This window comes from Curcuma longa, chromosome 4 (assembly GCF_044706935.1).
Source record: "Curcuma longa cultivar G26 ecotype Majalengka, Jawa Barat chromosome 4, ITB_CL_G26_1.1, whole genome shotgun sequence".
Taxonomy (NCBI): domain Eukaryota; kingdom Viridiplantae; phylum Streptophyta; class Magnoliopsida; order Zingiberales; family Zingiberaceae; genus Curcuma; species Curcuma longa.
Genome location: NC_133864.1, coordinates 12,171,825 through 12,199,731, shown reverse-complemented (window position 1 = coordinate 12,199,731; position 27,907 = coordinate 12,171,825). Strand labels below are relative to the sequence as shown.

The 27,907-nt window shown below is 35.5% G+C and overlaps 3 protein-coding genes across 3 annotated transcripts; all 3 read left to right on the top strand.

Annotated features, from left to right (window-relative positions):
- The first annotated feature begins 305 nt into the window (after positions 1–305).
- LOC141828077 (1-(5-phosphoribosyl)-5-[(5-phosphoribosylamino)methylideneamino] imidazole-4-carboxamide isomerase, chloroplastic) lies at positions 306–6,188 on the top strand. Its single transcript, XM_074715434.1, has 7 exons — positions 306–495; positions 575–788; positions 1,068–1,153; positions 1,749–1,850; positions 3,318–3,451; positions 5,231–5,279; positions 5,739–6,188. The coding sequence occupies exons 1-7, from the start codon at positions 319–321 to the stop codon at positions 5,913–5,915; spliced, it is 939 nt and encodes a 312-aa protein (XP_074571535.1). The 5' UTR covers positions 306–318; the 3' UTR covers positions 5,916–6,188.
- Positions 6,189–6,660: 472 nt separating this feature from the next.
- Positions 6,661–12,024, top strand: LOC141827609 (uncharacterized). The gene is made up of 10 exons (XM_074714899.1): positions 6,661–6,852; positions 7,887–7,971; positions 9,831–9,905; positions 9,997–10,033; positions 10,125–10,208; positions 10,944–11,004; positions 11,098–11,204; positions 11,346–11,411; positions 11,542–11,686; positions 11,756–12,024. Exons 1-9 carry the CDS (start codon positions 6,771–6,773, stop codon positions 11,629–11,631), a joined length of 687 nt encoding a protein of 228 aa, XP_074571000.1. The 5' UTR covers positions 6,661–6,770; the 3' UTR covers positions 11,632–11,686; positions 11,756–12,024.
- A 2,838-nt stretch (positions 12,025–14,862) lies between these two features.
- LOC141827476 (E3 ubiquitin-protein ligase ORTHRUS 2-like) lies at positions 14,863–27,603 on the top strand. Its single transcript, XM_074714730.1, has 9 exons — positions 14,863–15,342; positions 23,754–24,286; positions 24,466–24,591; positions 25,287–25,386; positions 25,514–25,575; positions 25,680–25,782; positions 26,031–26,172; positions 26,707–26,924; positions 27,001–27,603. Exons 1-9 carry the CDS (start codon positions 14,863–14,865, stop codon positions 27,364–27,366), a joined length of 2,130 nt encoding a protein of 709 aa, XP_074570831.1. The 3' UTR covers positions 27,367–27,603.
- Positions 27,604–27,907: the final 304 nt, after the last annotated feature.

The window sequence follows — 27,907 nt, the reverse complement described above, 5'->3', positions numbered from 1 at the left end:
TTCACCTCACCACTTTATATATATATTTTCTTGGGCTATAGGAGAGAAGCTAGGGGTTCAATTATATATAGAGTTTCTCGCAGAGAAAGGAATCAACTAACAATATGGAAATTAATTAATCATTTCCCTGTTTCCCCTTCACTAAGTAATTGAGATTTTTCTGTATGCTTATTCAAATTTTAAATTCTCACTTTTTAAAAAATTAGGTTATAACACCAAGAACAGATTAATTTTTTCCCTGAAATGTTGTCTTATCATTCATGTTTTTATTGATGTTCATTCTGCTAATTTCCTTTGTAGCTGTGTACCTGAGACCTAATGGCAATGCTTTGTAGCACTGTCCATGCCCTCAACTTGTCTCCTCCAACTGTAAATCCTATTCGAAATCCATTGCCTTGCCTTTCTTCATTTCTTAGGCATGCAAGAAGGAAGAATTTTTTCTCTTGTTCAATCTCTTGTATTGCTCATTTTCGCCCTTGCATCGACATCCACAAGGTACTCATGTTTTATTATCTCTCCTTTCTTCATGGATTTTATTGCCTCCATGTAGTGGATTAATACATAAAAATATCAGGGAAAGGTGAAGCAAATTGTTGGATCCACCCTTAAAGATTTGAATTCTGATGGTGGCACAGTTGCCCTTGTGACTAATTTCGAGACAGACAAGTCCCCTGCAGAATTTGCTGAATTGTACAAGAAGGATGGGCTTACTGGTGGACATGTCATTATGCTTGGTGCTGATGTTGCCAGCCAATTTGCAGCCATTGAGGCCTTACATGCTTATCCTGGTAACTTGATGCATATCCACAGTCATCTTGTATTCCCTTTTCTAATGCATACTTTGTTTACTTTGTTTTATATCACATTGGTTTGATTTGTTTTACTGATTAAAATGTATTTTTTTTGTTAAAAGTCTCCATTCAATCTGACTATTCTTTGTTCCTTTTTTTTTGTCAAATGTGAATTCGTTTTTCGGTTTCTGTCTAGCAACACAATAGATTTGTTGAAGTGATGTCCTTGATAGATTTATTTGGTCATGTTTTCCTTGTTGGTCAATCATCACACAGGTGGTATGCAAATTGGAGGTGGCATCAATGCAGATAATGCCAAAGCTTATCTTATGGAAGGGGCTAGTCATGTGATAGTCACATCAGTATGTATTATTTCTTGCACATAATAAATATCATCTCTTGCCTCTACTAAATGGTGTTATCATCAATGTCATAGGTTGTTTACTTAAAATGTAGAATAATAATTCTATTACATGCTTAGATACATGACATGAATGTAATTGGTCCACGCCGGCCTGCCATCCATTGATACCAAAGGCATCCAGGGAGTGATCTTGTAGTTCTCATGGAGGGAGATAATGGGGTCAATCGAAGTATTTTCTTTCCTTTTGTCATATTTCTCTCAAAGGGTTGAAGGGATATAGTGCATGAAGCTATACTAGCGCCAACTTGATCCTATTCCCCAGGGATCCCAGATCCTTTCACTAGGTTTTGCTTACAAAATGACAAGAGTTGAAAATTTACATGGAAAAGTCTAAGGACAATCCTAGTTTCTTGTTTCTTAAACAAATGTGAGATTAAGAAGCATGTTTAATTGTTTACATACCACTGGTAGTTGTTCTGTGATGCTTCATCCTGATCTGATAAAATGACCTATTGAGTTGTCTTTATATACTTAGACTATAGAGTCCATACAAGGTTGAGTTACTTACTATGTGATACATTGTTCTGCTGCAGTATGTTTTCAATGATGGGAAAATGGACCTTGAACGGCTTAAACATCTTGTCAATTTGATTGGCAAGGATAATCTTATCTTGGATCTTAGTTGCAGAAAGAAGGTATATGATTTCTTGCAAAATTGAGATTTCACTGATATACTAATCAACTTAAGGCAATTCAACAACATTGAATGTTACTGAAACAAGCAGCGTCTTGTGTTCATTTTCAGGATGGTACATAACATCTGTTGGCTTATTCAATGACTGTTTTTGACTATGATATATCTGTGAGCTTTATTGGAATATTACAAGTTGGGTAGTGCGGAAGCAAATTTTTTTCCTTGCTTCCAGCCTTCATGTCTGATTGATTTTCTATTTTGTTTTCTTTTGCATAAGTTTGCTAGTTAAAAGTGGTAGTGTTTAACTATCCATCATTAAAATAAGTCATCCCCATGGTTAGATCACTTTTTTCTATATTTACTATCTCATCTCTTTATTGATAGCAATTGCCATCAAGTCTTGTGCATATGGCTGTGTGTATCTTTATTTATAAAATCTTCTTCTGTATATAGCTATCTTATGGGTTTATATTTTTTTATTGATAAAACCAACATTATCACCTCCAATTTGTATTAGTCCCAATAATTTGGGGTCAGCTGCATGGATGTTTTCCCTCCATTGAACTATATGCATATTTCTTTCACCAATAATATTTAACTCCTAACGCATTTTTAATTACATTAATAGGGGTTTTCTCTAGTCTCCCTCTACCCAATATACCTTCCAACTCTAATGATAAAATCTGCTGCTTATCTTTGACATTTTGTACCATCTTTACCTTTTATTTTAGTATATGGAAAATTGATCGATAAACCATCATCATCTAGTCATATTAGTAGTTTAGCTCAATTACATAGATGTTGCACTCTTCCTTTGGATTATATGATATATCACTAATAATGTTCAAAATTTTCAAGTCATTTTTATTATGTTCACTTGCTTTTTTAAAAATTATATACTTGGATCAATTCTATTTATCTTACTATGAAATCTCTTCCTTGTCTTTTGAAATTGCACACCTTCTTACCTTTTATCCTCTCATCTTATCATCTATTGGAGCTATACTCCTAATAGTTCATGGATAGTTATACTTTTTTATTGAATAATATTTTTTTCTAATTTCACAATTCATTCTGGTATTTTCATCTCAACATCAGCTTTTGTATGTGTTGTTACTGAATTTCTCATGGACAAACAGTTTGTTAGCTGGTTTCCTTCTTTACTTATTGGATACATTCACTTTCTCCTATTACATTAACATAGTAAACACTAAACTATCCCTATATTTTCAATTTTATTGTAGTTTTTTTATTAAAAAAAAATCATACCTACACACTTTTCTTTGTGTTGTTTATGATCCTTCTCCCTTTGCTTATACCATACATGTTAATTACTGGTCCTCTACCAGAAGAGGCAACCTTTGTATTGGGAAAATGTGACTTGATGTGTTGAAGTTTTGTATGGAATAGTAAATTACTACTTTGGTAGTTTAAATGTCTCTTACAACTTAGAATTTTCTTTCCGCAGAATGGTAAATATGCCATTGTTACTGATAGGTGGCAGAAGTTCAGTGATGTTTCTGTTGACAAGGAAACGTTGGAGTTCCTTGCCAAATATGCAGATGAATTTCTAGTTCATGGTGTTGATGTTGAAGGGAAGAGGTAATGTTTGGTCTTGTAGACTTTCCTCTATGGCAGTGTGTAGTTTATTGTATGTGTGATTTGTTGTAGTTGTTTTAGTCTTTTTTTTTTCCTTTCATGTTACCTTATGGCATAGTGAGTTAGCTAGACAATCTTAAAGTTAGAAGGCAGGTAACTTGTTTCTTGTTGAAAAATTAAGTGGTAGTTTTATCTGTCTGTTTAGCATTTCAGTTACTCTGCATGTTAGAGTTCTTAAATATTTTGTGTTCTGGAGGCACCATTTTGATCTCTTTCTCTTCAAGTAGCATAAGATCTGAATTAGATCTGACATATTTATTGTTTTATATACCCAAGTGAAACTTGGCAGGGTGTGCAGTGTGAGGATTTGATGCCTCTCGTTTCCTGCTTCACCACGTGAATGTAAAGCCAATATATCACACCAAAGATTTATCTAATAGCAAACTAATTTTTTTATCCCAAATTTGCCTTGCCTATGATTCCTCATGGGTTGGTGTTTGGAAAGGATTCTGGACCTTCTACTGTGACCCCTACTTGGAACTTGGGAGTAAACTGTACAAAATGATGATCTTATATACATGAGTCAACTAAATAAGAGGAGACGCTATGTCTTATCTTAAAAATATGTGATTGTTGTGAAAGAGTGCTCATATATAGAAAAATGTGACTATATTAGCATTGGGCTTGATGTGGATTTAATTGCAATAGGTTTGGAAGATGAAAAGCTATCTTGACCAAGAAGCTACAGTTTCACATATCCCTACCTAGTAGTGGAAGTTAATTCTTGCAACTAATTCTTTTTGGTGAGGAATATGTTTAAAGAAATTTTTAATTCTCTTGTTGATGAACATAGATACACAGCCAAATGAGTTTTTTATACTGACCATAGATGTATAATTATGCTGCATATGTACTATTCGTGTCCTGTTTCCAAGCTGCTTCCATGTTTTTTAAGAAGTTTGTTAATGAAGTTGTTCCTTCATTTCGTTTGTTGAATAGTGAATATGAGCTATCTCTTTTTGAATTAAAAATTCAGGGTGTACATCTTGTAGACTCTGCATTGTAGCAAATGTTGCCTTACATCTGAATTTTACAATCTGACTCATCTTTTACAAAATAATGCTTATATATAGGTGCATTCTCTCTCTTGCTAGATTATGACAAAGAAGTTTAGCACACATGTATTCCATTTTTTCCTTGAAATTTCAATGTAGATATTTTATTATCTTACGCTTCACAATTTATTCATTGGTTATTTGAAATGTTAACCATTCAGACATCGTAATTATAGGTTTTCTTGGATTTTACCTTGCCTGTCTAATCATGAATGTTTCATTTCATATTAATCAGTAAGAATAGCTGAGGTATTTTCTAAATTTTGGTGGGCTTGCCTAAAAAATGTATGAATTTGTTTAATAAGATATACTCAGTATCTGATAAAGTGATTGAGAAAATCCTTTCAAATTCTTATGCCCATTAATCCATGATCTTAATGTTGTTTTGTGGTTCTTTGCTTTCTAGTAATTCTTAGTTTCCTGTTCAAGGAACAACCACTTGACGACTCAAATTATAGTATTGATTTCTAGTTTGAGTTATCTTCTATCTGGCATGCGCCACACATTTTTTTTCTTTTGTCAATTCTGCAAGGAGCAACAACAGTATTCTGTGATTTATATATTACCTTGGTTTTGGTTCCTTGTTTTGGTGAAATTTCAGGTATAACTGATTTGAGAAACATAATTTGGAATGCAATCTGAAATTTACATATTTGTATTGTTGTAGGCTTGGAATTGATGAAGATCTTGTGATCTTACTCGGCAGTTATTCACCTGTATGTATCGCTTGCCTTTTTTCTTTTTCAATGATGATAATTTTACTGAAAATTTATTTGATGCTCTCACACTTCTATCTTCACTTGTCTTGTTTAGATTAGAGTACAACTAAATTATGTTTTCTTATTTTTATATTCACATATTTCCTTGTTATATCCAAAAATTAGTGAGGGGAGTCTGCTCTTTCAACTATCATCATCATCATAAAAAAAAAAGAATTTCGGCATAATGAAAATTGAAGTTTCCTATAGTTACATATTGCATGGTTTGAATATGCAATCGATGTTCTGGTTTAGTTCAAAATTTGAGTCTCAAGCTGCATCAATGATATAAAATAATGCGTGCACGCTGCAGCAGAATCTGGATAGTTGCTCTTAGTTTGTTGAATTCTTCATGGCAAATCAACATTCCTTGTTAGTGTTTGTGCTCCTAATTGGAACGCATCGATGTCTCATTAGATTCCAGTAACTTACGCTGGTGGGGTGACCACAATGGCAGACCTGGACAAGATAAAAACAGCAGGCAAGGGACGTGTTGATATCACTGTTGGCAGTGCCCTGGATATCTTTGGAGGTGATCTCGCATACAAGGATGTTGTTGCTTGGCATAAGAAGCAATTGATGATATGCCAGTAGCCTTTCATGAGATTAAAAATTCCACATGATTTTTGGTCAGAAATTCATTCGTGGAGTTATTTATGAGGATGCAAGCACTGTGTCATGCAATTGTTGTTTATTTTGCTAAGTTTTGGTAAAAAAAGAACTGTTTAGTTTATTTATTGACAATTTCTATCATCCATGCTAGTCATAGCTGCTGTATTCAGCTGTGTTGTATGTTCAACATCCTGTGATCAGACAGACTACTCGATCTGTACATTTATTTTGGTGCTTTTTTAAAGCAAACCTTCAATCAATTATGTTAAAAGTTAATAGCAACTATTTATTTTAATTAGAAAATTTGAACAAATCAAATCTTTTGCCTTTCGTTCTGTTATTTTTCATAAATCTTGGCATTTAACAGTTGCTCCTTATCTTGAGAAAATGCTCGCACAACATGGAGTTATAGGGTTCAGCTCATATTTTAGCTCTTATATAAAATTAAATTATGAGTAATTGTGAAGGGTTTATTCTTTTTGCAATAATAGGATCGTAGCCAATTTTATTTTTTTTATAAAAATCAACATTATTTTAGTTTTTGAAAGTATATTTTAGAATGTTTAATTTATAAATATATAACTAGTTATAATCTCTGAGGAGTGAGGAAGGTCAAATATTGTTCGTCACATGTAACGGATTTCGTAGCGTAACGTATCGTATCGGTCCCTACACCTATATATATATATCACTCTTCCTCTTCGCAGCTGGATTGTTGAAAGAAAGCAATCGAGGGGAAACCTAATTCTCCCATTACCGTCCGATTAGATTCGAATCCCCCGAAAACCACGCCTTGTCGCTTCCTCCGTCCTCGGTTCGATCCCCCGTCGGAAGGGCATGAGGCGCTCCTCCACCCGGAAGTCTGGCTCCGCCGCCGCTGTCAACCCCTCCTCCGGCTCGTCCTATGCCTACCGCTCAGGTAAGTGGTGAAATGGTCATCCAGATCCATCCACGCATCTCTTTGAAACTGGCTTAATCGGTGCTCTGGATTTCGTGTTTCTTTACCATTAATTACTGGGGAGTTTCCCTTGTGAGTTGGACTCCGTTGCGTATGTGAATTTGACCATCCTTCTACTGTCGGGCGGTGGCTATGCTCTGATTATGATGCGTGAGTTTCTGAAGTAATTGAAAAAAATGGTTTTCTTTTGTTGATATTTGGTGGTTTTGTCAATGTTGATCCGCAGAAGCGGTGTTCTTCACATGTATATGGAGAGGAGACTTTTCCTATTAGGATGTAGCGGTGTTCTTTGACATGCGCATGAAGAGGAAGCTTTTCCTATTATGGTGTTTGAGGATGTATACAACTAGACAAGATGATGCAGGGTTACAGTAGTTATATCAGTCGGAGGACAGAATCCAAACCAATTGTTTGATAGGGAAAAGATTTTAAAAACTTTTGGACTTGGGATTACAAACCTATTGAAATTGCTTTAACTACATTGATACTTAATTTAACAATGATTGCGTTGAAGAATTTCTTGGAGCAATTGATGTGTTCAGGATCATTTGTCCTTTGGTTCTTTTAAAGTTCTGCATTTCTACCATTAATTTTTTTTCGTTGACATTCATCTTCTCTTGTCCTTTGTTATTGAGACTTTCATGATGCATGTGTTATAATCTCCTATTGTTCTTCTGTTCAAGTGAAACTTTTGAGTCTTTCTTAAAGCGGTGCATGTGTTGAGCAAGCACCTATAGACGTGAAGACAACCTTTAATTCCATAAACTAAAGGGAGTTCAAATAAATGTGAGAATATTACCATGAAGGCTAAGAATATGTTTATAATTATTCAATATAAGTGAGATGGATGCTGCTTTTTTCTTTTCTTCTCATCAGAAATTGGTTTAGTTTCATTAAGTATTTCATTTTAAAAACATCTATAATCTGATTCCATCATGCATATTATCTTTGATGTGTATATTTTATCCAAAGTTAAGTTGGTTCTTGTTGTTTAGCTTCTGGTAAAGCAGTTTCGAAGGAAGTGGAACGCATTGACAACCTATTTTATACATATGCTGATGCTTCGTCTGGCTTGATCGAGTAAGTATACATCAGTTTTATTATTTATGTCTGTAAGCTTATACTATGATGCATGATACCTCTTACCTTCATTTAAAGTTGTCTTTGATATGTTTAGCAATATTGTCTTGTGGATTTTCTTTAGTTATTATTTGATGTTTGTGCAATACAGCAGCAGTGAATTGTCTGAACAGTTATATGTAAGATCATTGATGAAGGTGAAATTTCTGTTCTGTTTGTGCTGCTGCATATATCCAGTTTCCTTATCTTATCTTAGTTATAAGTTTTTGCCATGTATTTGGTTAGTTCAGCAAACATTGGAATGGGATTTTGATTGGTATAGTTAAATATTGGATACTGCCAAGCTTGCAGAAATTTCAGTGAGAAATTTTAGTTTGTGGTGAGTTCATGATTCAAATTTAAATTTTCTGCTAGTTTTCTTGCAATGCTTTTGGCTTTCCATTTGCTTTATAACTTTATCCATATTCAATGTGTTCTCAGTAAATTCCGTGTAGTTGTTGTAGTGATAATTTCTGTGCTAACCTTACATAGGGTGTAGCAAGTGCATAAACATGACAAGAAAAGATCAAGATTTGCTAAACTGAAATTCAAAATCAGGGTGATAAGATTCTTTATTTTCTCTGGTTCTGTGAAGCATATTGGTGTTGTATCCACTGCCAATAAGCATCCGATGGTCATTATGAAATAGAAATTAGGTATCTTAGTTTTGGCTGACATTTTTGCCAAATGTAGCTTCATATTGGTGAATTGGTGATGTATCACAGTGGATGAATAAGTAGAACCTGACACAGTAACACAGAGGGATAAAAAGCTTCCACACTGGAAGATGAATTGAAAATTTCATTAGTTGCAAGATGATGATGACATTGACTCAACACTATTATAAACTACACTTCGACTCTAAAAACTAGGAAATAAGCAATTGGGAAAACACATATCCCCAATTAATTGACTGCCAATAAACAATTGCGAAATAAGCAATTAATTGACTGACCCAAATGAAACAAGCAGATTGGAAAATACAATATCCCCAATTAATTGACTACCAAAATAAAATATAGCAAATAGATCTGACAAATTACCAAACAATATAAACCATTTATTGACATTTGGAATTCTAAATTTGGCCAAATCAAATTGTTCTGCATATTATTTCCCAACAATTGGAATTGAAAATTTGGCCAAGTCAAATCCTTCCATATCTGCATCGATAGTTTAGTATAGATTGATCCACGTCCATTTCCCAATGGGTCAGATGACTTATTTTAAAAACATAGATTTATATAGCTAATTTATATGTGCTATTACGTGCAATAATTGACTTATCACAGAATTTATCCTATTTGGGACAATTTGGTCTGAGGCTTCACTTTAATGGTCCTCAGTAACCTTATTTATTCTAGATGATGATGCTATGATGGCAGGCATGCAACCTTATTGCAGTCATGCTGGTCATTTCTTCCACTGTGAACTAAATGCTTAATCCTGTTTTTTTGGAAATCAAGGCTTTAGACTTATAGTTACATGGCAATTTCCATGATGAATTTATCTGCTTGGGTAGCCTATGACATTTGGCTGCTACCCTGTGAAATTGTATTTGTTTTTGCATTCATTTTTTGTATATATTAATTAAATATCCGAGGTGCCTTTGCCTAGCCCAATTTTCAGTTCCCTGTTTTTTTCACTCCTTGAAATTCAGCCTAAGACGGACTTAATTTTGTAAGTTAAGACAATTCAGTAAGATACTCTAATGATTTCCCATGTGTTAAGTTCATAAATATACTAATATTAATTAATCTTGGCTTTCTTAATGGTTTGTTCTTGTCTTTATGTTGCTGACAGTTGATTCTTGTCAACAGCCCTGAAGGCATTGAGTCTTTCTGCTCTGATCTGGAAGTGGATTGTACAGACGTCAGGATACTTATGCTGGCATGGTATGAATTCCATTCTTAATATATCTTTAACATGTCAGTGTGCTATCATACCTTTGCTATCTTATTTTACAGTGAAACTTTCTTTTTGCAGGAAAATGAAAGCTGAGAAACAAGGATACTTCACTCTAGTACGTCTTTGAGAATCCAGATTCTTAATAAAGCTGCACTTAAATTTAGACTACTATTATTTCTTTTCTACACCGTTTGTGTTTGCAATAGGAAGAATGGCGTAGAGGCTTAAAAGCACTACATGCTGATACTATAAGTAAACTGAAAAAGGCACTTCCAGAATTGGAAAAAGAGGTATAGTACTTAATGATAAATGTCTGCACAGATACCTTATTTTCAATAGATAAGATGTATGAATTCAGCAATGAAGAAAACTATATGCAAATCAGTGAAGATACAGATTTGGATATGAATGTGTGTGATTGAAATCTTGAGTCGAGCCTTTTTGGTCCTTGGCTGGCTCAAGAGGGTACCAAAGATATGCTGAAAGAGGAGAAGGGGAAGAGGAAGAGCTGGTATCGGTTCTAGATGTGTGCCAAAGGAGAAGGGGGTGCCAATGTTGGAGGAAGAGGAAGGAGTGTAGGAAGAATGCTGATGTTAGAGAAAGAGGAAGAAGAGTAAGAAACAAATACATTGAGCGGGGGAACTTAGCAGGTGCTGGAGGAAGCTGGGGTTTCAGTTTTGTCGCAGAGGAGAAGGGTTCGAAGCACATCATATCCAAAGTAGATGCCATTTCCTATAAGTTTTTACTGTGAACCCCAATGTAAATGCAAATTTCTACAAGTTCTGACCATGAACCATGTTCTTACTCTGCTAAAACTGCATTTTTTAAATGCCAAGCTGGCCCTGGATTTTGACCAAAAATTGAAAGAATGACATTTTTGTGGATTATGAAATAACTGGAAAATGTATTTTGACATATGCTTTGACATTCAGATGTACATATCCATATATAACTCTGAGGAGAAACTGAATAGACTGAGGAGCAGTTTGACTACTTGTTTATGATGTGCCATACACATTTTACAGGTGGCAAGGCCATCAAATTTCTCAGTTTTCTTCTCGTATTCATTCCGCTATTGCTTGACAGGTAGTTTGATTCCAAACCTTTGGTTGTACAAATTTGCTTTGTAATATTATAGTTCACTGACATCCTTGACTTTTTATGTTTATGTATTATCAGAAGATAAACAAAAGTCGATTGACATTGAAAGTGCTTGTCAACTGCTTGAACTTATACTAGGCTCACAATACCGACTTCAAGTTGACAAACTTGTTGAATACCTTAAAGTAATGCTTTAACCTATTTTGCTCTTTTCTTAGGGCCATTATTGCTGATCAGTATTTTTGCTAATCTTACCAACAATATTCCCATGTTAATCTATATTCTATCTCAATTACTAATGTGATGTCGAATCTGCTAAACTCCAGTCCCAACGTGATTACAAGGTTATAAACATGGACCAATGGACAAGCTTTCTTAGATTCTGTAATGAGGTAAACTTTCAGGACATTGTGCTGAGTTCTTTTATGCATTTTATCACTATAAGCTAAGATGTAATCTTTTTTTGCTTCTACAATGGTTTCTAAGATGTAATGGGAACACTTGACATTCGTTTTGTCATAGATAAACTTCCCATCTCTTGACAACTACGATGAGGAGCTTGCATGGCCCTTAATTTTAGACAATTTTGTTGAGTGGATGAAGGGAAAGTGACCTTAAGGTTTTAAGGTGGAGCAGATGCCGCCCCCATACTTGAAGCTTGTTCAAGGTCTATTCTTACTTCTCTGTACAGTTCATCCGACTAGAGTTAAACGACTAATTTTCATATGAACTGCAGGGGACAATTTGTGTTGATGCCTAAAGCAGGAAACATTTGCTTCTTTGCTATCACGCCGAAATCTGAGCGACCTTGAACACCATTTCTCGATAAAGAACACCATTGTTCTCAATTAGGCATCCGTGTTGGTTTTATCTTTTGCCTCCTTGTATTTGATTTGCAATAAAGATGCTGAAGACATTTCAACTCTATATCCAATACACAGAATATATCCTTTTCGAATTGATTGTACTAAATTAAATGCTATAATTCTATAACTAATTGTGCAAGGTCGACTTTTCGTGAATCTTGATAAGTTTTCACATTTTCGTAGTGATGTAATAGTGGTGCCTCAAATTTTGAACATTGGTTTTATGTCTGTCAATTCAGATCCTTTATCTATTGTGTTCAAGATTGATATAGTTGTTGTTTCCTTAGGTTCCTCACTTCAGTACAAAATAGAATTTGTTACTTTAGTGGTCCACGATACGATTTTACGATTTTGAGAAGGTAAATTGAGAAGTTGTAGTTGGTCACAACGGAGGATACGATTATTTCAAAGGAACTCACAATCTATGCTAGTATGTTTTTTATTTTAAAAAAAAATTAAAAAATTATTTTATCACATTGAGAAATAAAAAAAATGGTAATTTTGTTTTTTTAAATAAAAAATAAGCCTGAAAAAAAATCCTTGTTAGCACATTTGTTCTGTGTGTGTGTGTGTGTTTTTTTTTTTTTAATTTTAAAAAGGATGGACTCAAATCTGTCAAAATTGTGGGGTTTTCCTAGTTTCCAATTCAAAGGATTTAAATCGGGTTGGGATTCAACAGCCACTTAAATTAAGTAGGATTTAAGTGCTACCAGATTATATATCAAGGTTTTATTTAATTTTATTATAATAATTATTAAATCATATTATAAATATTATTAAATTATACATTGAATGCTATTAAATTATATATTAAATGTCTTTAATTCTGCATAAAGAAACTTTTTAATGTTATTCTTATCCTCCAAGTTAACCTTTGTGACTCTTATGACTTTAATTATATGATTACTGATAATCACATAATTATATTATGAGGAATAAAAATATAATATAATGTTATTTGATTTAATTTTAGATAATGAATTAAAAATATATTTATTTGGAAGTTTTAGTGTATAACTTAGTGTAGGAAATTATATCAATCATCAACCATGATTGACTAATAAAATAAAATAAAATATATAATAATAATATTATTATTAAATAATGATGATATATATAAATAAATAAATTTGAATAATATTTTAAAATTTTTTATTATTTAAAATTTTTTTGGATAATTTTATTAAACTTTAAATTAAATCTATTTAATTTATCTCAACTATATTAAGAATTGTTTAATTCAATTAACTAAAATTTTAATTAAATAATTTAAGTTAAAAAATTAATTAAAAAATTTTGCGTTCCCTGTCTTCACGCTCGTCGCTCATCGCACACTGCCCCCGTAGCCCATCGCCCGCCCAACATCCGTCGAACGTCCGTCGCTCGTCGCCCACCCAACGTCGTTGCCACCTCCAGCTCCGGCAAGTCTTTCACATGAAAGAAGGGGAGTTCTTGCATTGCTTCCACTGCTTGTCGCCCCCCCCCCCCCCCCCCCCACCCCAATGCTTATCGAAATGTCATTATCACCTCCGACTCCGACGAGTCTTCCACACGAAGGTTATTGGTGTTCTTGTGCCGCTCCGCTCATCATCCACCGCTCGCAGCTCGTTGCTCATCGTCGCCCAAAGGAGTATGAACGACGCAAAAAACCCTTAGATTCCGGAAGGAGAGAAAAAAAATTTAAGAGGTATAATATAGTCAAAAATTTGCGCCTCGTCCGCGCAAAGGAGCATGAACGACGCAGATAACCCCAGAATAGACCCCAAAAAATCTAAAAAATTGAGGTAATCTGATTCCGGGCTTAATTCCTTAATTGCTGACATTTTATGATGTGGTACCCCTGGGGAATCAACGATTACTCGAGAATTATCGATAACCTAAATCAAATAAAATTTTTATTGATAATCTAAGATGGATAATCAAGATTATCAAGAATAATTCCCAATCAAACGCTCTCTTAAGCTAATCAGGTGGTGGTCTTCTTTCATGTCATTCACTATTGACTAATGTTGGATTCATAAACTCGAAAGCAATTAAATCTCTTCAACTATTCCATTAAAAATCGTAAGATTAATGAAGAAATAATATCTCTGACGTGTGATTACTACTTTGGCGAAACAAATTCGGTAACCAACTATATTTTTGCATTCCGTTTTTATTATTTTGTTATCATAAAAAACTTGTCTTATTTATACTTGCCGAATCTCTCACACGTGTGAGTCCAAACGCATTCGTCGCAAGCACAATCCTAGTAACGTAACCGCCAACCGGAACCTTTTTTTTTCTCACACGTGTCTCGTTGCCAGTCGTTAGTTACGTGCCCATTTGGCCCGACCACTGACCGCTACGCGACAACAACTAACGGGCAGCGGCGTGCAAAATCACGTGTCCTTCCTTTTCCCCACGTGTCACAACTCGCGCGCCTACCGTTACAAAGAGAGCTTCACACGAACGCGATGCGAGTGGGATTAATTGCTTGCTTATTGGAGTAAAAGGAAAATAATTAATAATTAAATGCGTGCCAAAAAATTCTATAATTGGAAAAAAAGACATGCATTCATTTGTTCATCTAAAACTAGAGGTCACTAAATCTTTTACCGGATTAAATTGTATCACAACTATTTCCTTTCATAAATTGAGGGGTTGCAGTTTTTAAAGAATTGTTTTCCTATTTTATGTACCTTCTTTTTTATAGCAGAAAATAAATAAAAATGTTTTTAATTATCTGGGTAAATTATCAGATTTGCCATTTTCTTTTTTCTTTTTGCTTGTTGTTTAAGATAAAAATAAAATAAAATATTTGAAATCCGTTTTGCTATGCGCTATAAAAATATAAAAACAAACCGAGCATTTAGGACGCTAAGCCCTTCTCTTCTACCCCATTTGCGGAAAAGTTTCAAACCGGTACTCCTCTTTTCGCCTCGCAAGTCAAAGCCCCTCGCTCCGCTCCTCCTCCCGCCCCTGCCCTGCCCTGCCGATGGCCCCTGACCTTCCTTGCGACGGCGAAGGCGCCTGCATGGTGTGTCGTGCGACGCCGCCCGAGGCGGAGATCGTCGTATGCCGCACGTGCACGACGCCGTGGCACGCGCAGTGTCTCTCGGCTCCCCCAGCGACCCTCGCGATCATCGCGGAGTGGCGGTGCCCAGATTGCGATCCGGCGGAGGACGGCGCGATTGGTGCTCCCTCGAATTCTGCGGTGGCGACTGCGGCGGGCGACAAGGCAGACCTGATCGCTGCAATCCGTGCGATCGAGGCGGATGCGTCCCTGGCCGAACGGGAGAAAGCCAAGCGGAGGCAGGTACTGTTGAGCGGAGGAAAAGTTGTGGTTGAAGAGGATGGAGACGAAGAGGGCGGGAGTAGGAACAAGAAAGCGCGCGGCGGCAGCGATTTTCTCGATTTGTTCGATGAAACGTTCAGCTGTGCCTTCTGCATGCAGTTGCCGGACCGGCCTGTTACCGTAATTCTTTCTTGGTGTCATTAAATGCTTCATTACTTTTTGTATTTATATTTCAGTGTCTAACTAGGAATCTTGCTCGGAACTGGGATTTTATAGCTTCAGCTTTAAGTTTAATGTACACTTGTGTGGTATTAGGATGCCGATTTAGAAGTTCCTTCTTTGATAGCCAAAACTGTTTTAACATTTCAGTGATTTTTCTTTTCTTTTTTGAGTGGATTAGGAAGGTCAACATCCTAAAGAGTCAGTTTCGTTACTGGAATATCGATTATATGCACGCATATCATAATAGTAGATATTGTACAAGGGGCTCACACACAGGAAAGGGGATCAAGAAGTGTCAATGGAGTGTGAAGGACTCAACACCAAGGCATCTGGGGCCTTAGCATACTCGTGGGAGGGCTGGTGGAGTAGGAACTCAACGCCATATCTTATCCAGCTCCGGAAGGACAAGTCACCGGTAGACGTTGCTAAATGCTTTATATAAAATACAATAGTCACATAGAGACAATAGCATCTGACTGCAATTAAATCTTCTGATGTCATAACACAAAGAACACACATGCCAAATGGGGCTTAAAACCACATTTACATTACCAAGGTGAACACCCATTCAGTCCATACCCAAGCTGCCCAGATACTTCTATGTAGTGTCCCGTATACTCTACTTGATCAGCCTGAAAATATGTATTGGCACATGTAAACAATTGAGGCCATGTTGCAATTGTGTTGGTGGGGCAGAGGGTGGTAGGAAGAATCATCTACTGGAGTACTTTATCACTACATCCTTCTTTTGGCCTTGATAATCTGATTCCCTTTTTGAATTATTTTAATGCAATTTTTACTCGTTGCTCTTTCGACTATTTATTTCTAGTGAAGTCTAAATGAAAAGTTAAGAAAGGGATAAATTTATGGAGATAAAAGAGTTTCTGTATGCATTTATATATGTATTAGAATTGGAAATTCTTGAATGTGATGCTTCCAAATTTTCATTTCATTTTTCAACTTTCCATTCAACATATTCATAATTGATTCCTTCATCATTCTGCTGCATCTTGTTTAGAGTATCATTCACTAATAAACTTAATTATTTTTGGATTTTTTCCTCTTATCTATCCAATTCCGAATGTTCTTTACAATTTGAACTTGGTCAATAGCATGGCTATAGATGGACATTTATTTTTGGTAATATCTTATAGAAGTTTGATTTTTTCTTCTCTTCAATTTTTGTGGAATTCAATGCCTTACTATGTAACTTTCAGTTTCTCTCCTATACTCTCTGATGATGGCAGCTCCTTTGCTTGTTATGTACTTAATGAACTTTCAGAAATAGTACAAACACTTATTTGTTATGATCCTAATATTTTAGCAGAAAATTTAGACATGACCTGTACCATTGTTGCGGATATCTTCATGTATGATTTTTTTTGTTGTTTAAGAAAATCAAGCTTAGGTTTTGTAGTTCTTTGTCACTACTCTTGTTTTAGATAACACTTCTTGGTTGGTAGACAACAAACAACAACAATAATGACCAAGCCTTTATCCCTCTAAGTGGAGTCCACTATATGGGTCCTCTCATACATAACATTTGTCTATGTTTTACGTTGGATGACAACCTAATGCAACCCGCCTCCTTTATCTGGGTTTGGGACCAACCATGGCTAGTATTCGCCATGGGCGGAGTTTCTTGTTTGGTAGAAAACAAGTTACAAAATGTGCACATTACTTTATAATATTACCTTGGTTGAGATTACTTGGGCTCTACCTGGTTAAAACTGTTTTTGCCTTGGGTTAATTCAAGGTTTTTTCCTTGGTACACAATGCTCTATGCCAAATGGCAAACGCTTTGAAAATTCAGATTATTCAAAGAAATAGTCTGAAACAAGAGTTTTTTTGGATCTTGGATTGGATTCAAGCTAATTGTTTCCCATTCTCTTTTTTTTTACTTCCACTCCAACTGAAAATGTGAAGTTTAATCACAAACTCCCTAAAAGATTCACCAGTCCAACTGAAGATGTGAAGTTTTATTGCAAATTCCACTTCTTGTAAAAGGCTCACCCCTAACTAGAACTAAATTAAGTTCACAAAATGCTTGGCCTACAATTCAGGTCAGGGGGTTTTTGGCCCAACCTAACTTGGCTTAACTGGCAAACACATTTAAGTGGTTTATAGAATGGGATGTAGCTTGCACATCTGTAGTTGTTATGTAACAAGATAGGTTGAATTCTAAACTTCTTATAGGTTGTCTTTCTTGTCATGAGAATAGACATTCTTCAAGGTGTCGACTCCACTACCAGTAGAGACATCCTTTACTGGTATGATAATTTCTCTTTGCATTATCCCTCCTTTATCTTTCCTTTTTGTTACAGTTTATGATTCATCACTTTGTGTTAATGGATAAATAATTTTTATCCATTGACCAACACAAGGCATGCTGTCTAGTATGACAGACAACCACACAATCTCTTTTTGATCCATTTTTGCCTAATGTTAATACCTTGAGTTAGGAGGTATAAAATATTTCTTATTATTCATAAAAAGGAACTAATACCTCTTATATATATAAGATTCTGAAATAATGTCCAGTAACTAAATATCCTTTGTGGGACTACGAACATAACAAGACTATTGCAACTCTGATAACTATTATCACAACTATGTTAAATATAAAAAAATGCCCATAAAAAAAAATGAAAAGACTTGATGAATCAAAGAAGCAATATTAGTGCAATGGTTGAGAAGCTTGATGATGTGACATTATGGATTAATCTTCAAAGGATTTGAAGGTTCTACTATGATAGTTGCATGGTTTAAAAATTGGCATTGTGCTGGTTGGCATGGGCAAAGTATCTCACTTTACAACTTCTTCAAATGACGTGAGGAGAGATGGGAGGTGAGGTAACAAGCAAGAATAGGTGAAGCAATACGTTGATCAAGTGATGCAGCGCAAGCAAGGTGACTAGTTGTCAAGTGACACAACACAGACAAGGCAACAAGCAATCGAGCAATGCGACATAGATGTGATAATGAGAGATTGAGCAATGTGACACTAGTGAGCGGTTTCTTCTTCCTCCTTTGGTGTTTCCACCTCCTCTTTTGCCGCTAGGGTTAACACTTGGCACAACCACTAGCAATTGCATGGCACCACCAATACGACTTGTTGTGGTCGGAGAACCAAAACTTAGATTGTGGCAAAAGGTGATACCCTCACCCCGGGAGCCCCTTCAGTACTGCACCAAGCAATCTAGAAGGGAAGTAAATTACGAGGGAATTCACCCTGGCCTAGTGGTCCACTGCATGATGGGGTGAGGCAACTAGTGGATATTTTAAACCTTGGGTTGATCATGAACTTTAAGAGATATTTTAAAATGGTGAAGTTGGTGCTCTTCAAATGACTTGATACAATTTTCTTCATCAACTTTCCTTTCCAATAGAAGATAACATGTGATTTTGAAATTTTATTTGAAATGTTACAAAGTGAAGAGGATTAGAATTTTAAAATCTACTCTTGAGAAGAGGAGACAATATCAAGAGAGATTGAGTAATGTCACCAAGAGATGAGGAGAAGATGTGAAGTTCCGATGTTATTATTATTATAGAGAAGGATATTGGAAGAGATAAAGATGAATCACTCTTTTTGAAGTTGCAATAGACAAGGAGACTGATAGAAGTGTTATAGAAAAAAGTGCAATAATGGTTCCAACCTTTTTCTAGCCATTTTATTCCAAGTGAGAGAGATTTTAGGAGAGACATTAATACTTCCAGAAGAGAGATGTTAGAAGAGACACAAAATATCTAATCTCATCTTAAGTCATGCACATAGGATGAATGAAAGATGATGAGATAGAATCAAATGGTATATCAACTTGAAACAAGGGGGAGAGAAAAATTTGAGATGCAAATTATGAAATATAAATACTATATTTGTTTATGTTTATCCTATTACCCTTTTGAATTTTCACCCATGTATTTTACTATGCTTTCTCTTATTTTGATAACTCGTGGTTGCTGTAAGTTTCAAAGATTTGCCATAGGCATCAACATATGTAATAACTAGTTAAGAAATATTATGGATCAGTGAGATGCACTTGGATTTGTTGGAAGGGTGAAACTCTTGGCATGTTGAAGTGCAAGTTTATTGAGCAATATATATATATATTTTGTTCTTTTTTCCTTTTTTTGTTTGTGGATTAGAGGTGCATGGTTAACAAAACCAAATATCCACTCAATTACCCACATGGTTAGTTCCAATACTAAATTGGACTAGCAACTCAATTTATTACTCATTACTATCTATGGCTATGTATCTAAACATTATTTCCACCGTCAACGATAGATAATGATGAAACCATTGTAGTTTCTTCTTTCGTAGCAATGAATAGATGGTTCACCTATAACAACTCCAATTTGTATTCCTATGGATGCACTAGATATATCATTGGTAAATCGGCTTTAAGACATGAATCATTTCAAAAGAAATTTTTCCCTTATCACTTTGTGACAAACTATGCAGTTAACGAGTTTACAGAAAGTCGAAAGCCAATGATTTGATTGAGTTCCAAGGCTCCTACCAAATGTAGAAATGGTGTGCAACAATGCCATCTTTGTTTGTTAGAATGGGTGATTAGGTCATTATCAATACAAGATGGCTTCAAAGGTTTCAAGATCTGAGAGGCACAATGCATATTACAATGTTGTGCATGTGCAATAGATGGTGATCTTAACCTTGATGAGCACTTCATCTTCATTGGAGATTAGCGAGTTCAGAAGTATAAACGAATGATCAAAGATGACACGGTGGTGAAGGGAGCTGAAGAAAGAGGTTATTTAGAAAAGTGATGGCATAGAAGATTGTATGTGCCTTTCTTGTCGGAGGAATAATGAGATCTACTCACAAAGAAGATGAGGAATGGAAAGTATATTAGATCATTCTTAAAATCTTCCTTGAATGCTGGTATTTATAAACATAAGCCAATTTTGACTTTTAATTAATCCTGTGGAATTATGTTGTTGGTTCATATTTAATTTAATCAATGAGTTACAGAGGTAGTATCTCTTTCTATAGGACTAGATGTTTCTTGTACCATCTTGCTTACTGTTCTTAATAGTAATACTAATTTGTTGCTTGAATTACTTGGTTATTTAAGGGAGTAATTGCCTATGTTACCACTTTTAGAGCATCTCGTCTTCAAGTCATTTTTTGTGCCTTTGAGACTTAATGGACAAGTATTTTGTCATTTTTTGTAGTATTTGAGAATACATAAACTTCATTGGCGGTCTAAGATCCTAAGAGTGTATCAATATAATAACAACATCAACAAACAACGTCACCCCCAACTACTTGAGATTGACTAATTGGTACCAATATGCTTTCTCTTAATAAGTCAATATAATTCCCATGGAGGTCTATGATGCCACTTCTAGTATCAATCATCCAGTTGGAAATCATAAGGAACATAAAGTGGAACTTTAAATGACATATGCTTATTGGTTTGCAATAACATGGTTAATCAAACTAAGCTATCAATAGTATTATTTTTAAGGCGGCGCATGCAACCATGTGTGCAATTGCATATGTTGAAGATATGTATAATTCATTGGTTCACTGAATCATCGAACATGAAATCAGATAGAATATTCAACATATGACACCAAGGACATTGGTGGATTGTATGCTATTTTTATCTTTTCTTGAATCTCTAAGTCCAGCCTAACTTATTGACTTTGAACTAAATAATTTGTCAAAGCAATTAAACTTCAAGCTTAATTTCTTTTATAAATCAATAGGAACAATTCTTGAAATGACAAGGGCCCAATGATTTAACACTTCTTCATATTTCTTCTCTTGTGGAGCAAGCAAGGAGTGCTAGGAATTCGATGAGAATGCCATTTGTCAAATAATTTCCTTCTTAGAAAATGTTTAGGTTTAAGGTTTTTCCTATAATTGTTATATGATTTGTTTATCGTCAAGTATTATGAGGTCAATCATTACTTGAATTATTTTTATGGAAATAAATTGATCTTAAAAAAAAAAAAAAAAATTGGATCGCCAGTGTCATATGAATTTGCATATGCACCACCATAAGCTATGCATGCTCTATATAGTAGCCAAATTGCATGTTGCTAGGTAGATAATCAGGTCCTAATTTTCATTCAAATGACTTTAACTATTATTCACCGATATTCTTTTGATGTAGATTTCTTAATTTCTCCATTAATGTTTTTGAGATGATAAACTTTGAAAAGAGATAATTTGCCTTTGTTGATTCCCACCCAACTTGGTAGATGTGTATCAAAATCGGCTGATTTCGATCACTATGGTTTAATTTTGCATAAGCACTACGCCTATATGACCTTGATTTAGCGCAATGTGACCACCTTCTTGTCCATTTCATATTGGGACCTCATGAAATACGTAATAATCTCCTCTTGCATATCCTTCCACTTTTAAATCTGTACCCAAAACACGAAAGGATACAATACACTAACTGTTTTGATTAGTATGTTAAACTATGGTGAATTTGAAAGTTTTCTCAATTGCCCAACGGCACACTTCTCTAATGGATATTGATTTTGCCATCTCTACAAGCCATATGCAACACCATCATAGTGGTTGTGCTATTCGCATCTTTGCCAAAAGAATGCAAGTTTTTTTTTTAAGATTAACATATGATGGAAGCCCTCAAGTTTCCATATGTGATGAAGGTGGTTTTAAAACCCAAAAGTTTGGCAACATATGCTTCCTTACCAGTTGAGCTAGCTAACACTCTCCCAAAAGAACAGTAGTTAATCTCATAATCAAGTTAGCATACAATACAATTCCTCATACCGTGTGCACATTTCAAAAATCACTTGCAAAGACACCTCCTCATTGATCAACAGTTACTCACACCCTTGCCTCGTAAAAAATGATCCAAACCTCTTTATGCCATTAGCTTCTAAGATTTGTTAACTCATTAACGGTGATTATTATTGTGTTATTAGAAGGGAAGTCTTGGCGTAATAGTAAAGTTGTTGTTATGTGACCTTGAGTGTCACGAGTTCAAATCGCAGAAACAACCTCTTGCAAAATGCAAGGTAAGGCTACATACAATATAGCTAATGTAATCCAATCTTTCCCCGGGACCCGTACCGGCAGGAGCACCGGTTGCCCTTTTATTATTTTGTTATTAACTTATCATGGTTCTTATTGATTAGACAAGTTATGCTCGAATACTATTGATCAAGAGTTTAGTTCATTGCTCATGACTATTCGAATTAAAGAGAAGGTGATCAACGAGCAAAGTGTGTATTGGTTATCATTGCTGTCTTTGAAACCAAGGTTTGCTTGCACTTTCCAATAGAGATTAGCTTTGCACAGTCGACAATGTGAAATGGTTCATCCAACGTGGTCTCACATTTTCAACATGTAGGTTCAAAGCTATACATCTCATCCGTGTTAAGGATGTGGCACAAGATTTAATGCCATGGTTTCAATTTTATATTCCCATTTTGTGCTTTGTTTAGATTATCAACAAATTATAATGTGTTATTTAATTGTGATAACATGGACTTCACCTATGCAGTATTTTCACTTTTGACACAGTATTTGACATGAAATATCACCTAATAGAATTTTAGTTTCTTCATTTGATATGCAAAATAACAATTCTTATTTCTCTCGGAACCATTTTATCGTGGAAACAAGGTTCAAAAAATGCTAGTTTTGGAAAAGGTTGTGATGGTTTTGCACCTGTGTCAACTTATGCTAACATCAACCAAGCACTAATGGTGGAGGAAAAGGTGTGACAATTTTTGGTTCTGCACCTGTGTCGACTTATGCCAACACACATTACATCTTGATAGAAGTAACTATGCAACCAAGCATTAATGGTCGAGAAAATGAAGTGTGTCATTGTCGCTACCTGAAGATGCATTCAAGGGTGTTGCATCTCATGGTTGAGCTTAGATTTAAAACCATGGGAATTGATAGATTTAGAAATAAGAAAATTCACAGTAGATGCCCACAATATTGCCATATCGTGGATTTCCTGAGATAATGTTATTTAACTAGTGATGTTCTTATGACAGTACAAATAAATTTAGACAAACAATCACTCATTTCCAGATTTGTTGTCATGACCATTAGTTTTCTTGATTAGTACAATCTCGTATTACTTAATTGCTTTAATGGCTTTACCAAATCTTTCAATTTCTAATACACAATGAGACTTTTCCTACATGAAGAGCAGGGTGCTCATGAATAGATTTTGACCTTTTTTCATCCATTTAGTTTATTTTCAAGTAAAATATAGGAAGATAGGTTTTGATATTCATTCTCGCATTAGTTATGAATTTTAAATTGATAATGCATGCATTTTCATAAAATGTAAACTCACATGCGTTATGTTCTTTCATGTTCTCTTGTTTGATAGACACCGTGCGGGCACAATTTCTGCTTAAAATGTTTCCAGAAGTGGATTGCACAGGGTAAATATACATGTCCAAAGTGTCGATCTTCTATCCCATCTCAGATGGTAGCTCAACCACGAATCAACTCAGTCCTTGTTGTGGCTATCCGTATGGCAAAGGCTGCCAAGTCAACCACATCAGGTGGTACAACAAATGTTTACCATTTCATTCAGAATGAAAACAGACCTGAGAAGGCATTTACTACTGAGAGGGCTAAGAAAGCTGGTAAAGCCAATGCATGCAGCGGTCAGATATTTGTTACTATCCCTAAAGATCATTTTGGCCCAATACTTGCTGAGTATGACCCTAAGAGAAATCGAGGTGTTTTGGTTGGAGAGACGTGGGAAGACCGCATGGAGTGTAGGCAATGGGGAGCCCACTTCCCCCATGTAGCAGGCATTGCTGGGCAGTCAGATTATGGTGCTCAATCTGTTGCGCTCTCAGGAGGATATGAAGATGATGAAGATCATGGAGAGTGGTTCCTTTACACTGGCAGGTATTTTTCCTGGAGAAGTTGATAGTAGAACATTTGATTTTTTGCTGTTTCTATAAAATTCTGTCTTCTATTCTTTAACAGACAACATTTCCATTGTCATTTACTTTGTCACCATGCATATCTTTTTTTATTTCTTCTATATGCATGCCTGACTTCGTGGTTGCACCTTAAACTGGAAGTGGTGGTCGTGATTTAAGTGGAAACAAACGCACAAACAAGGAGCAGGCATTTGACCAGAAGTTTGAGAAACTTAATGCAGCTCTAAGAGTTAGTTGCCTGAAAGGTTATCCTGTCAGAGTTGTAAGGTAGGCAGTCTTTTTTACAGCTTAACTAGAAATTCATGTATGCTCAATTAGTATGTTCACAAGAATTTGATTTTGGTATGTGCTATTAGTTCAAAAAATCTTTGCCTGTTTGTTTGCAACTTTTCATCTCATTATAAGGCTGATCATCATCTTCTAATTGTTGTCTCTCAAAGATATTCTCTTCATTGGGCTAGTATTGAAATGGTATGCTTATGCTAAAAGTGTACAATACCAAGAAACTAAAATCTTGAGTGAGACTCTGATTCTGCTTTCTGGTGACACTCTGAAATCTTCTTTCTGCTGACATTAATTTTGCATAAACATTGTGTATCAGTCAACTAGCCTGGCCATGTATCTATAAGCATATTTGTGTATCAGTCTAAGATCGCTCTGAGCTAACCCTATTAAATGATAGCGATGTGCATATCCATATTCTGCTGTCTAATTCTGCAAAGATACAGAAAATAAGTGCAAAGATGGAATAGTGATCTTTCAAATATGTCAACATAGATACTTGACAATTGGTTAGATAGAAACATTTGGTTATGGAAGTTGCTTATTGATCAATTAGATATTATAGCAATTAAAGTCTTGATGACTTATCCACATCAGAAACATGCTTTGGATATGTTGTAATCTCACTGTGCCTGGAATTTATTCTTCTCATGGCCTAACAAAAATGTTTTAACTGAAAGGTCTCACAAAGAGAAGCGCTCTTCATATGCTCCTGAAACTGGTGTTCGATATGATGGAATATACAGGGTTGAGAAATGTTGGAGAAAAGTTGGAGTGCAAGTACGTGATATACCTAACTTACCTAAATCTTGTAGCTTTTCTGCATTGAATGGTTATCTCAATATTTTAGCAGATACTTGAAGAAAGTATATCTTTTGGTTGATCCTGTTTGTTCATATTTTTCCAGCGATTCAAGGTCTGTAGATATCTCTTTGTTCGTTGTGACAATGAGCCTGCGCCATGGACCAGGTTTTGTGTTATAGATAACTTCTTTATCCACTTTTCATATTTTTATTTCATTATAAGGTAATCTGAGTTATCTGAAAACAAGTTCAAATTAATTTTAAATTCAGCGATGAGCATGGTGATCGTCCCCGCAGCTTGCCTGAAGTTGAAGAACTGAATGGCGCAATTGATATTACTGTTAGGAAGGAAAGTCCTGCATGGGACTTCGATGTATGTTTCATCTTCCTTAGTTCAATATTAATATGACTTCTTGAAATAGATGTGATTGGTGCACTTGTTTGTCTTATTCCATTTTCCTAATCATTGTCATGCTGCTTTTTGGGAAATAAGATTATGGTATCTTTTTAGCAATGCCAAACACTGATGTTACCCGAAATGATTTCTCCTTTAGTAGACGTACATTGACTCTGAGAAGACCTTTCAGCAAAATAATGCTTTTGTATTTGTTGCACTAATAGGACGAACATGGCTGGAAATGGATAAAACCACCACCTGTGAGCAGAAAGCCAATGACTAATGGCAAACCGGATGCTGAAAAAAGTGTAAGAAAAACACCTAGGTGTACCCGAAGCTCGTATACAAGCGAGAACATACTGAAAGGTCTACCTCGATAACTAGCCCATGTATTTTATTTGGCAAAGTTCGTGCTCTTATGTTCTTTACACCCTATGTTGTCAAAGATAATATTGAAAGTTTATAGGATTCTCTCTAATATTTTTTGGGCTATTCCTTTTTGCCATATGTTTGGTTTACATGAATGACATTCCATCCCCAGTGAGTTTCTGATGGAATCTATTTCCATGTTTGGCTCAAAAACTAAACTCAGAATATCATTTTCCACAGGAACTATCTTCTTTTTACTATTTAGCTTAATTTTCCTCTCATCAACCCAAGTAGCCATTGTTTCTACTTATCATGTTAGTTCTTTTACAAAATGTGAAAAAGAATCTTTCTAGTCACATGGATGGATATTCTATAACTATGAAGTGAGAGCAAATAATTACCATCCAATACTAATTCTTATTTTGTTCCAATTCTATTTCATTTATTATATTCCTTATCTATTATTCTGCAAAGCAAACATGGTTAAATTTTTTGTTATTGCACTAAAGTTTCTCACTATTTGGTACACAGAATTCGGTTGTAGTCTATGCCGAAAAGTGATGACTGAGCCGCTTTCTACTCCCTGTGGTCATAACTTTTGCAAGTCTTGTTTGCTCGGACAATTCGCCGATAAATCTTTTGTGCGGCAAAGGACTTTCGCAGGTGGTCGGTCCCTTCGAGCTCAGAAGATTGTTAAAAAATGCCCTCATTGCCTTGATGATATATCCGACTTCCTGCAGATGCCCCAGGTAATTACTATTTAATCTGTGTCCCTCCGCTGACAAAAAAAACCATGCAATTGTGTTATATTGTTGCTTCTTGCAGGTCAACAGGGAACTGATGGCGGCGATATTGGCACTCCAACAAAAGATGGAAGAAGGGAATGCAGGGGAGCAAAATGCAGAAGATGGTTCGAATGGGAAATCCAGTGAAGAAGAATCTGTTGAAATGGATGGAAGAGTTGCTCCTGAACCTGAAAACCACGATGAGGAAGGAGATATCATCGAGGGTCCAACGTTGAGTGTAGAAGAGCTTAACAACACTGAGAATGGCAAGCATGATTCCCAGGTGAATTCTGATGGTGATGTTCTTAATTCAGCTGCAACTGGTGAGAATGGTACACTAGACACCTCAAGCCCGACAGACTCTGAGCCTTCATTCAAGGAACAAAAAACCGAAAAACTTGCATAACTGATCTGGAGAATAAGAAACAGAAGCTCTAAGAAACTTTATTTTCTGCTACATTCTCTCTTATTCTGTTTCCGAGGAACTCAGTGAAGGAAGTTGCTAATTCCATCCATGGATCTAATGCCATGAAGCTCGCTCTCCATTTTCAACCGATTAATATCTTTGCGATTCAACCCCTTTTTGCTGGTTATTGGTATAGATGAAGTTTTTTGAGGAATATAATTTGAAGTTTTGTTTTGATTGAGCAGATTTTTATGATAATTGATGTTTACAAAGTTTAAAGACCATGTAATGGATCTTGATAACCATTTCAGTAATGATCAACTGTTACACTTTTCTTCTGCAACCCTACTTGAGATTGGTATCTGTGCTTGGAGGTCTTTTTTCCTCATCTCGAGGAAGGCCAGACTGAGCTAGTCTCTGCAACTTTCACCTCAAAACTGCAAGCTAGTCTGTGCATTTCAACGTCAGAAATAATAGATTTTTTCTTAGAAAAAATATTAAAATTATTCTTATATCAATGTTTCAGTCTCTACACATTTTT